The sequence below is a fragment of the Bufo gargarizans genome, chromosome 1 (assembly GCF_014858855.1).
Source record: "Bufo gargarizans isolate SCDJY-AF-19 chromosome 1, ASM1485885v1, whole genome shotgun sequence".
Lineage (NCBI taxonomy): Eukaryota > Metazoa > Chordata > Amphibia > Anura > Bufonidae > Bufo > Bufo gargarizans.
The window spans coordinates 360,820,633-360,833,476 of NC_058080.1; the positions used below are offsets into that span (position 1 = coordinate 360,820,633).

General features: G+C 44.8%; 1 protein-coding gene and 1 pseudogene across 1 annotated transcript; both read left to right on the forward strand.

Moving 5' to 3' along the window:
- The first annotated feature begins 1,395 nt into the window (after window positions 1-1,395).
- REEP6 (receptor accessory protein 6) lies at window positions 1,396-11,691 on the forward strand. Its single transcript, XM_044283445.1, has 5 exons — window positions 1,396-1,558; window positions 2,100-2,193; window positions 7,880-8,018; window positions 8,530-8,698; window positions 11,580-11,691. Exons 1-5 carry the CDS (start codon window positions 1,444-1,446, stop codon window positions 11,627-11,629), a joined length of 567 nt encoding a protein of 188 aa, XP_044139380.1. The 5' UTR covers window positions 1,396-1,443; the 3' UTR covers window positions 11,630-11,691.
- Window positions 10,726-10,835, forward strand: LOC122925232 (annotated as a pseudogene).
- Window positions 11,692-12,844: the final 1,153 nt, after the last annotated feature.

Sequence of the window (12,844 nt, forward strand, 5' to 3'; positions counted from 1 at the left end):
AGGACAGGGTTAATACTGTACTCCTGTGAAAGGAGATGTAGGATACACACGCAGGGCGCCAGGGGTAGAGGCCAAGGTAGAGAGAAGTGTATGACGGATAGAAAAATATCCTGGGTACAGATGAAAATGACAGGTAGGAAGCTAAGAAAGAGCAGGGCAGCCGTAGGTGATAAACTATAAGCAGAAGTGCTATATAGTGACAATACAGTAGGGCTGCACGATATGGGAATTTTGTGAGATTGCGATTAGGGCCCTAAAAATTGCGATAACGATATGCGATGCAATATTTTAAAGGAATTGGGCTAGAGGTCTATTTGCTTGGAATTTCCCATATGAGCCGCTGACGCGGCTGGGTATGACATAGTTATGGGGGATCTGTGGAGGACGCTGTGTTGTGGGGGATCTGTGGAGGACGCTGTGTTGTGGGGAATCTGTGGAGGACGCTGTATTGTGGGGGATCTGTGGAGGACGCTGTGTTGTGGGGGATCTGTGGCTTTGTACACTTATTAATAAGGACCGGAAGTAAGTGAGTACCCCTTACCAATTAAAAGGAGAACCATTAGTATTCAATATCCATATGATTAGACCATCTGACATCTGGTAGATAGTATCATATGGGGAAACGCTAAAAGGTATTCAAAAATACGTATAAAAAGGTGATATACACCACACTCACTTCACCAGGGAGGGGTGTGATGGGATAAAGCTCAAGACGCCCAAAACAACCACCTCCCTCGCCTGGCCCTCTTGTAGAATTGCTGGAAGATACAGCAGTCCAACACTCTGTACTTCTGGTATATTCCTTTAATAAATCAGTCAGGTAAGCTCAACGCGTTTCGGGGAATGACAGACCCCTTCCTCAGGAGCAGGGAAGGTATTAAACATATACAGAAGCTTCATAAAATACTCTGTATATGTGTAATACCTTCACTGCCCCTGAGGAAGGGGTCTGTCATTCCCAGTATTTTGTATTCCCTTATATATATTTTATACTAAGGGTTACATATTTTGGTCGCAGCTAGGCGCCACTTGGTGATTTTGTTCTCTTTCCTTTTCTGCATTTCAGTGTGGGCAGGAGAGTATGGCAGTCAGGGAGTAGTAGTATGTGGTGTCCATCCAAATATCCTAGTGCAAGGCTCAGAAGGACTGGTCTGTGCATAGACAAGGGCGGTCTGAGGGTGCTGGATTATCATGGGACACAAGCAAGGCATACAGGAAATCGGCACCCCTGTCGTCTCAGCTCCCTTCCTAGGGTTAGTGGCCCTTTAAGAGCTGGTTGGGAACTCCGGCTGCCCCGCCGACTAGAATAGTGCCAGGAGCCACCCTGCACCTGCACGCCGTGGACACGCCCCCTCGATGGATTGGCTAATGGTCACATGACGCCCGTAGCCTGAAGCCAGACATCACCTAGTCGAGCAGTTAGCCGGGGTCGGTAGAGTCGCCATGCCGTCTCTGCGGGAACGCTTCACCAACTACTTGAATGGGGATAATATAGTATCCAGACTGCTGGGGAAAGCGGAGGAGAAGACCGGCGTCAAGAAGTATTACCTGGCCAGCGGTAGGCGCTATACGGGGACTTCGGTCATGGACAGCCTGTGGTGTAAATGCACCTGAGCATGGCATATTCATTTGCGTAATTAGAAAATAAATAATCTATCTAGATCACACACATACCTTAATAGTGTATGATATATGTATTGTAGGTGTGATCTATGTGTGTGTGTATATATATATATATATATCTCACACGTTTTATTTATATATACACACACACACACACACACACACACACACACACACACACACACACACACTAAAAAAAAAAATATATATATATATATAAAATACTGCCCTGCAGTATTACACTGATAAGCATTGCTGAGGTGGGGGAGGGGCGGCGTCCTGTCTGGTGACACTAATCATGTGGCCCCGGTACAGGAGGATTACTGCCTCATTAATGCGCTAATTCTTCTGAACGCCTGTGGATATTACATGGAGATAAATATCACATTTTGCCCGCTGAGCCTGCTGTATAAAAAGCTGCCTTTCTGTCCAGTAGTGTGAATTGCCTCTAACCCTGCGCGCTTCTGTCTCCGCAGGCTCCATCTGCTCTCTGGGCTTGTACCTGGTGTTTGGCTATGGGGCTTCTTTGGTCTGCAATTTAATTGGCTTTGTGTACCCTGCGTACAGATCGTAAGTATTAGCGACTTTTCATCTGGGAGAATCGGTGGTCACCGATGCTTCGGAGTCTTTGGCCGGCAACTCTCCTGAGACGCTCATTTAACCCCGTAAACTTGGTGGATCTGAGCATGACTTCTGTATGGAGAGAGGATGATCCGCTGTCAGATCCCCTGCAGGAACAGTGGCTCAAAGCGGTGAATTCCAGCTTGCCGATCCTTCTATCTGGTGGCGTCAAGTGTCGTCCAGTATTCTAATGTGTGGGGGAATGTTCTCAGAGGAGTCTTATCACCCTCTCACTATTGATCTGTCTGTATCAAAGGAGTGTTAGGGAGATGGCTGTACACTTAAAGGGGTTGTCCAGGCTTTTTCTATTCGTGACCTATCCTCAGGTGTCGGACCCCCGCCAATCACTGTATGAGGAGACGGCACGTGCCTTCTCTCTTCCTGCTCGCCGCTGCTGGTGTTCCATGGACATAGCAGCAGAGCAGGAGGAGAGAAGAGAGACCGTCTCCTCCTACGGCTGATGGGTCATCAATATCAGATTGGCCTATCCTGAGGATAGGTCATCAATAGAAAAAGCCCAGACAAACCCTGTAAAGTTGTTGTTCCATCTTGCCCTTGCATGGGGAAAATCGCAGTAAGCGCTGGCCAGGGTAGGCAGAGTTACTGAAATGGCCAAGTGGCTGACCCACCACTGTTTCTTTAAAGGGGTATTCCCATCTCTGACATTGGGGGCATATCGCTAGGATGATAGTTGTGGCTCCCACCTCTGGCACCTGTGCCCATAAAGTGCTGGAGGGCACACACCCTCCACCCCTATGGGAGTGCAGAAAATAACCGACAGCTGGCTCAGCTATTTCAGTCAGCCCCATAGAAGTGAAAGGAGCGGTGGCCGCGCTTGTGTGGTGCGCTTCCTATTCATTTCAATTGGACTTCTGAAAATAGCCGAGTGTGCTGTTCAGCTGTATTTCATAGGAATAAATGGAGGGTGGCCAGTGCTCCATTCACTTCTGTGGGGCTGAGCGGCACACTCTGTCCCATTGAAATAGATGGGAAGCGCAGGGATTGGCCGCTGATGGAGTCATGTGACATCTCCGCTATTCTAACACACTGCGCTAAACTCCCAATAATGCAGGTGCAGTGTATTTGAATGGAGAAGGCTGAGTTATGTGTCTGAAGTTATTTTTGCCTGGTCACATGACCCTCCATCAGCGGCCATTTTTTGTACAGGATCTCTATGTGGATAGCTCAAAAGACTTGGTCAGCAAGGAACCATACCATATGAAATTTAGAAAATGACTCAGAAAATCATGAAAACATATTAGTTAGGGCCATATAGCCATCTTACAAACACTCCTTTCAACAGCAACCAGAAAGTGGCCAACCCCTTTAACTCCAGAAATAAACCATCCCAAAATACAAAAATTCATGGTGTCATTGCCCCATGTGTCCCCCAAGCGAAACGCTCTGGGGGGCCTGAACATTCTCTGTGTAAGTGTGTATACATAGATAGCTGTCAGTCACTGATATCTGTACACGGAGGCCTTGTTATCAGTGATAACATTCTCTGTCAGTGTGCATACATACATAGCTGTCAGTCACTGAGGGAGGTGTTATCAGTGATTGATAACATTCTCTTTCAGTGTGTATACATACATAGCTGTCAGTCACTGATAGTTGTACACAGGGGAGGTGATATCAGTGATAACATTCTCTGTCAGTGTGTATACATAGATAGCTGTCAGTCACTGATAGTTGTACACGGAGGCCTTGTTATCAGTGATAACATTCTCTGTCAGTGTGTATACATGCATAGCTGTCAGTCACTGAGGGAGCTGTTATCAGTGATAGCATTCTCTGTGTAAGTGTGTATACATACATAGCTGTCAGTCACTGATAGTTGTACACGGAGGCCTTGTTATCAGTGATAACATTCTCTGTCAGTGTGTATACATGCATAGCTGTCAGTCACTGAGGGAGGTGTTATCAGTGATTGATAGCATTCTCTGTGTAAGTGTGTATACATACATAGCTGTCAGTCACTGATAGTTGTACACGGAGGCCTTGTTATCAGTGATAACATTCTCTGTCAGTGTGTATACATGCATAGCTGTCAGTCACTGAGGGAGGTGTTATCAGTGATTGATAGCATTCTCTGTGTAAGTGTGTATACATACATAGCTGTCAGTCACTGATAGTTGTACACGGAGGCCTTGTTATCAGTGATAACATTCTCTGTCAGTGTGTATACATAGATAGCTGTCAGTCACTGATAGTTGTACACGGAGGCCTTGTTATCAGTGATAACATTCTCTGTCAGTGTGTATACATACATAGCTGTCAGTCACTGATAGTTGTACACGGAGGCCTTGTTATCAGTGATAACATTCTCTGTCAGTGTGTATACATAGATAGCTGTCAGTCACTGATAGTTGTACACGGAGGCCTTGTTATCAGTGATAACATTCTCTGTCAGTGTGTATACATGCATAGCTGTCAGTCACTGAGGGAGCTGTTATCAGTGATTGATAGCATTCTCTGTGTAAGTGTGTATACATACATAGCTGTCAGTCACTGATAGTTGTACACGGAGGCCTTGTTATCAGTGATAACATTCTCTGTCAGTGTGTATACATGCATAGCTGTCAGTCACTGGGGGAGGTGTTATCAGTGATTGATAGCATTCTCTGTGTAAGGCCTCTTGCACACGACCGTATGGCTTTTTCAGTATTTTGTGGTCTCAAAAAACGAATCTACAAAAAATACGGATGACGTCCGTGTGCATTCCGTTTTTTGCGGAACGGAACAGCTGGCCCCTGATAGAACAGTACTATCCTTGTCCATTATGTGGACAATAATAGGACATGTTCTATCTTTGAACGGAAATACGGAAACGGAATGCATACGGAGTACCATTGAAATGAATAGTTCCATATACGTAATGCAAAAAACAGAATGTAAATGGAAAAAAAAAAAGTTTGTGTGCAAGAAGCCTAAGTGTGTATACATAACATAGCTGTCAGTCACTGGTAGTTGTACACGGGAGAGGTGATATCAGTGGTTGATGGCATTCTCTGTGTAAGGGCTCTTTCACACGGGCGTCATGTTATTTGCCCGGATAAGATGTGGGTGTGTTGCGGGAATATGCGCAATTTTTCCGTGCAAGTGCAAAACATTGTAATGCGTTTTGCACGCGCGTGAGAAAAATCGGCATGTTTGGTGTTCTGTAGATTGTATTATTTTCCCTTTATAACATGGTTATAAGGGAAAATAATAGCATTCTGAATACAAAATGCATAGTACAATAGGGCTGGAGGGGTTAAAAAAAAATTAAAAATAATTTAACTCGCCTAAATCTACTTGTTCGCGCAGCCGGCATCTCTTTCTGTCTTCTTTCTTCAGGACCTGGGTAAAGGACCTGTGGTGATGTCACTGCGCTCATCACATGGTCCATCACATGATCTATTACCATGGTGATGGATCATGTGACGGGCCATGTGATGAGCGCAGTGACGTCATCACAGGTCCTTTACCCAGGTCCTGAAGAAAGAAGACAGAAGAGAAGCCGGGCTGCGCGAACAAGTAGATTAAGGTGAGTTAAATTCTTATTATTATTTTTTTTAACCCCTCCAGTGCTATTGTACTATGCATTCTGTATTCAGAATGCTATTATTTTCCCTATATAACCATGTTATAAGGGAAGATAATAATGATCGGGTCCCCATCCTGATCGTCTCCTAGCAACCGTGCGTGAAAATCACACCGCATCTGCACTTGCTTGCGATTTTCACGCAGCCCCATTCACTTCTATGGGGCCTGCGTTGCGTGAAAAACACACAAAATAGAGCATGCTACGATTTTCACGCGACGCACAAATGATGCGTGAAAATCACCGCTCATGTGCACAGCCCCATAGAAATGAATGGGTCCGGATTCAGTGCAGGTGCAATGCGTTCAACTCATGCATCGCATCCGCGCGGAATACTCGCCCGTGTGAAAGGGGCCTAAGTGTATATACAAAGATAGCTGTCAGTCACTGATAGTTGTACATGGGGGTGGACTTAATGGGGTTGCGCAGTGGGTAGATATTGATGACGTATTCTCAAGATGTGTCATCAATATCAGATTGGCTGGGTCCAACATCCTCTTTTTCATGAAACTACCTGTAAATATCAATCTGCTATATCAATTGGCTTTGCTGGTCTATACTGTAATCAGTCCAGTAGTTTTGCTGAAAAAAAGGTGCCCAGAGGGGCGTTATGTTCCACTTTGTGTGCCCAGTAACGCCCCCCTGCAGTGCCCAAAACTCCTTCCTCCTGAATCCCTAACCGCCCACAGTGTCTCATCCCTCTCCTCCCCCTCCCTGACGGCCGAGTGAGGGCTGCGCCAGTGCGATTTGCTGGAGACTGAGGGCAGGAGCTTCATCGTCGTCACTGGGCATGCGCCGAGCCCAGTGATGTCCGATGCTTGCTCTTCCCTCGTCCTTCGTCTCCAGCAAATCGCACTGGCGCAGCCCTCAGTGGGTACTGCGTCTGCGCGAGACTTCACTCGGCCGTCAGGGAGGGGGAGGAGAGGGATGAGACGCTGTGGGCGGTTAGGGATTCAGGAGGAAGGCGTTTTGGGCACTGCAGGGGGGGCGTTACTGGGCACACAAAGTGGAACATAACGCTCCTCTGGGCACCTTCAGGATTAATTAGCATAATTATAAAAGTCGTTTTTCAGCAAAACTACTGGACGGATTACAGTATAGAACAGCAAAGCCGATTCAAGGTAATCTGTGGAGCATGACTGGTTTAAAATCTGAATTTGTGTTATGAGAGGTGACAGAATCCCTTTAAGACCATTCTTCAAGGACCAGGGACTGGGGCAATTATCAGGATGAGTGTTCATATGAAAGCTTGTTCCCAGTAATTGTCCAGTGTAAATGTGCTGCTAATTATGTGTTCCTATTGTGTATACGGCACATAGTTATTATTGTGGGCAGCACATCGCTCTGTGTAAACAGGAATCTGCTGCCAAGCAGTGAATCTGTGTAGGGACTATCACAGTAGTAATACTTTCTCCCGATACAGAGGGGATGGTTCTTGCACATACATGTAGCTCTCATCTCTGTTACAATTACCAGGCACAAGCTGTTCGTTCATGATTATTGCTGTTAATTCAGCCTAAAAGTGTCTTTAGTGACCAGTATGAAAACTACGGAATTTCAGAATTATTTTTAATATAATTTTTAATTCATCATTTTCCGATCATGTATTCTTCTTAAAGGGGTTGTCCCACCCTAACAACTAATCGCCTATCCACAGGATTGCTAAGTATAGACGTGACTTGATTTATACTATTTGTGCATGGAGCAGCGAGGGGCTCTCCCCACTCTGATTGCGCTCTTACTCGGACTAGCTATGCAGGCGCGATATATGCAGCGCTGTCAGTTAGGCAGCTTGGGGAGCCTCCATTCGCTTGTCGGTGTGACTATCTCTGGCAGAGTGAACGGAGCAGCAGCGTGCATATGTGACTGTCACTCCATTAACTTGGGGGGGGGGGGGGGGCTCGGAAGGACCCTCATTGTCCCAAAGGTTGGGCCCCCAGCTGATTACATACTTGCCATCTATCCTGCTAATAAGCGATGAGTTGTTACTATGGGACAACCCCTTTAGGGCTCTTCTAAAGCTGTCTGTCCATGTCTGTTGTTTTCCAGGATTAAAGCTATTGAAAGTGCCGATAAATCCGATGACACAATATGGCTGACTTACTGGGTTGTCTATGGAGTGTTCAGTGTAGTGGAGTTCTTCTCGGATATATTTCTCTTCTGGTTTCCGTTTTACTATCTGGGAAAGGTGAGAAGAAAACTGTAGACTATATTACCTAGGCATTTTTGACAACACTAAGTGCAGAGTAAAGCTGGACGCAGAAATAATACAACTATTGCTGACCGCTATCTTTACCGATCCTCGCATACCAACTGACTTATTACAACGATGACACCCACTGTACCACGCTTCAGTTCTGGGAGCTCTTTACGACGACCCATTCTTTCACAAAAGGCAGACTGCATGACTAGGTGCATGATTTAAAAGAGAAAAAATAATAATCTATTACCGTGTTAGCCAGCAGAAAAATGTCATCACTCTCATTCAGAGAAACTGTAAAAGTCTTGCAGGTACATATGAGACCATTTTTAATATAAGCAATGATATTACAAGGCAATCTTTTAAGACCACTTTGCTTTCTTCATCAGGCTTAGTATAACAAATTGAAGAAACCTACATATGTAGGTGTGTTTGTGTAGATGGATATATAGGTAAGTGTGTTTAATCCATTACTTCATACCAAATTATTTCCCTACAGTGTGCTTTCCTGCTCTGGTGTATGGCTCCCTTCTCATGGAATGGATCCCAGAGCATATACAGCCGCTTCATTCGACCGTTTTTCTTAAAGCATCAGCAAACGGTGGATAGTGTAGTAAGTGATCTTGGTGGTCACGCTCTGAGCACTGCAGAAAATGTCACGAGACAAGGTATGTTGTATCATATATGGGGTTTTAGATTCTGTCCTGTGTTCTGTGTCTTCTCTAAATCTCTTCCTTTCTCTGTAATGCCACAGTCCTGCAGACTCTAACCAGCGGCAGATCTCTTCTGGCTCCAACGGGAGGCCAGCAGGCTCTTCCCAGCACCTCTGTATGTACCTAAAACCAGGCAGAGAGCTCAGTTCGACGATACTCCATTATAATATCCTATGTTCCAGCTTACGGGTTAGAAAAAGTCTAGCTCTGTGCACAGATAAAGAGCTAGCACTCAGAAAACGTGAACCTGTTCTTTGTCCAAAACCCACAGCTGTCGGCGTGCAATCCTACAGTTACAGCACTTTTATTTATTAGACTAGACCAGTGATGGTGAACCTTTTAGAGACTGAGTGCCCAAACTGCAGCCTAAAACCACTTATTTATCACAATTTAACCTGAATCCCAGTACAGTATATCTTCCATGTACTTTATAATTTAGCTATAATAGCCTGCCTGCATTCAGTGCACTGCCTGTGCTGTTCATGAATGGCAGGAAGAGTCTAAGGCGTATTGGTACACCATAGACTTTTTCCAGGGTGCGGGTACCCACAGAGAGGGCCCAGAGTGTCACCTCTGGCACCCGTGTGCCATAGGTTCGCCACCACTGGACTAGACCATTGGAGCTTTGTAACTTTTACACCCACAGGAATTATAGAGACCTGTCCTGCCATCTTCAGGAGGCCACACAGCCTCAGACTATAAGAATATGCCTAATTCAGCGAGAAGGTGGAGAGTGGTGTCCTCTTGTGGTCTATCCAAGCAGCTATGTGGCCTCCATTAAATAGTGAAAGGCATTCTTATCACAGTATTGGACTACATGACTGTAGAAGTTCTGAAGCTGCCCATATACACAATCTAAAAGTCAGGCGAACGGCAAATTTATGCTGACTACCATTTGAAAATGTAGTTCAGTGGCTGAGAACAGACCTCTGTCCGCCACAAACATGATCATTCTGGTTGGAAAATGTCAGCTTAACGTACAATGTATGGCATGAATGGCCACATTTGGAAGCCCAGGTTTCTGTTTGACCATGTTGCTGGTTGGATCGTTCAGCTGAGCTCTCCAATGTAGCTTCTAGAGTTCCTTGTAAAGGTTTCTAGTTCTGTACACGATGGGGTTTCTATACTCGCTGGTTAGTAAGCTTTCCTCTCACAGTACACTGGATATCCTCCAACAGACCAAAGTACTAAAATCTGTGTTAAAGTCCTTTGTTTATGAGGGTTGTCAGTCAGCGTGTAGCAGAGACTCGGGCTATTGATCTAGCAGTATTGTATGGATATGAAGAACCTTTGGTATCATTGTGTAGCTGCACCTTCATTTCTGATAAGAGATTGCTAAATTTTACATTCTGGAAACTATGAGCATATCTCATAGTATGACTTTTGAAATAACTGGTTATGGTACAAGCCAGAGCAGAGAGCCGCTAATAAAGAGGACCCTGCTTTGAAAGGCCCAACACAACCACAAATGATATGGTTAACCCCTTCATTTGAATGTAGAAGTGTACATAATGGCTAATCATGTAGACACGGGGTTGTCCTGATGGGTCAACCGCTTTCTACTACCAACTCCCTCCAAAACAAAGGATCTACCAAATAGTACATTGGTCTGCTATGTCTGACAACCTAGAATTTGCTAGAATGCATTACAAGACCACCCTTTGTATTGTATCAAGAGCCACTGCAGCTTGTGGCCATTGCCCTGCTCCTATTTCTTGAAAATCTACATGTACAGCAAGTGTCCTTTATGTTCTACCATACCATACTACTTGCTGGTAGCGAGTTAAAAAATTTAGCTGTATTTATTATCAAGATAAATTGTGTGAATGCTGATTTTCTTTTATTGAAAGTATTTTAATACTAGCACAAGGGCATTGTCCATAAGCTGCCTTGTAGCCAGTTCATGGTGGCAGTAGACAAATGGATACTTGGGGAGATAGGATCATCTAGTTGTCTATGGCCAGCATGTAGATCACTTGTCTTCTCCTTCTCAGCCTTTTGGCTAAGATAAAGTGTAGTATCTGTTCTTTTCAAGTCCTGGTGGTTCAGAGCTACTGCCAGGATGAGAACAGAGAACCACACGGCATCCCTAGGGTGTACTGCTTCGGCCAATAGTGCCCCATGCTAGTTGACCAAAGGCCCTGTCGGATCTAAGCCAGGGGCTGAGATGTTTGAAAGCCTGAGGCAGAAGTACCTGAACTCGCTGGGGGTGGGAGCCCACTGAGTAATGGCACATTTGCACATGCTTCACTTTCTCACATTTTGATTGCACTCACCTCTATTCTTTGCCCGGCCATTAGGCCTGGCAGAATGTCAGGGCTGAGCTTCAACACACATTGACTTTTTATTTTTATTTTTTCTGTTCACCGTGTGTTCACTTTCCACATTTGTTTGTCACAAGGATTTTCGGGGTTGTGGTACCCTTACAGGTTACCCCCCTGAGGTCTTATGGAGAGGACCTGCGATAGACCACAACCTTGTTCATGTTTTTGTGCGGTATGCTGCACGGATGAAGAAAGCGTGGTCCTCTGGCTTTCAAGAGAAAAGGGGGGAAAAAAACCAAAAATAAACGGTCTCCTCCTGTTTCCTTATACCTCATAAGCAATAATTTGGCAAATATTAACTTTCTTGGGGGTATGTAGCTGCATACTGAGCAATGCTTTCTGTACTAGGCCCTCTGAATACAGTTTATTCCCTTGTACACATGATAAACTATGCATATTAGCTGGAGTTTCCGGTATCATCGCCTGGTTCTTGCCACCACTGGTAGTTATGAAGACAAGTGACTGCTCTGTTTCTGTGACTACTCCATGATTGTTCTTTTCTTTTTATGTAGCACTCAAAGGAGCAGTAAGCAATGCCCTGGAAGCTGAAAAGAGCAAATGATGAATTTACCTTGGACGCCTCATTTAGAAGAGAAGTAGCCCCATAAAAAGACTACAACCCCGCTAGCCCTGTTTTTCTCTCCTAATTTCACTCCAGGTTTTATGCACCTTACTTAACCCGCCTCAAATTGGATTCTATGTGCATTCTTTATTTGTGGTTCTGTTCAAGACGCCCACCACACCATACAGTGTTCAAATGGCTGGTGGCAACCATCTTAAAGGGAACCTGTCGGTTGCCATGTGCTGCTCACACTGAGGATAACATAGTGTAGTGACAGACCACCTGATTTCAGCGTGCTGTCACTGCCGTGATATCAAGCACTTCTACAGAACTGACCTGCTAACCATTGCACTGCATTCCAGCACTGAGAGAGATTAGTCTGATGAAGCACACTGCCCTGCCCTCCTTCGGGCGATGATTGACAGTTTTCTTTACTGTTGTGCTTTGGAAAGAAACCTGTCAATCATCATCTGGAGTGGGCAGACTCGTATCTGTCTGTCTGCTAGCATGCTCTGCAAAGTTTAGCAAGTCAGTTCTTTAAAAGTGCTTAATGTTGTCACTACACTATGCTGTCCTCAGTGAGGGCAGCATATCACAACTGATGGGTTCCCGTTAAGCGGAAGGTGGATATGTTAATTTATTCCTGGTTATTGCACAGGTTTAACGGATGTGTATGTATATTATGGACCAGACAGTGGAAATATGAACATGCAGCTACACAATAGCTCCTACATCTAAGACTGGAAATTCCATAATAAATATGAATTACTGGTTGTAAAATGATTGTTGGTGCAATTTTAAAGGGAACCTGTCACCTGGATTTTGGGTATAGAGCTGAGGACATGGGTTGCTAGATGGCCGCTAACACATCCGCAATACCCAGTCCCCATAGCTCTGTGTGCTTTTATTGTGTATAAAACCAGATTTGATACATATGCAAATTAACCTAAGATGTGTTAGAGCTTGAAAATATGACTCTTCTCTGGTCACACAAGTAAGATATGACTCTTATGTTAATTTGCATATGTATCAAATCTTTTTTTTTTTTTTACACAATGAAAGCACACAGAGCTATGGGGACTGGGTATTATGGATGTGCTAGCGGCCATCTAGCAACCCATGTCCTCAGCTCTATACCAAAAATCCTGGTGACAGGTTCTCTTTAATTAATGACTACTATAGATAGACTTGTGGTACCTAGTGGAACCGCAACGC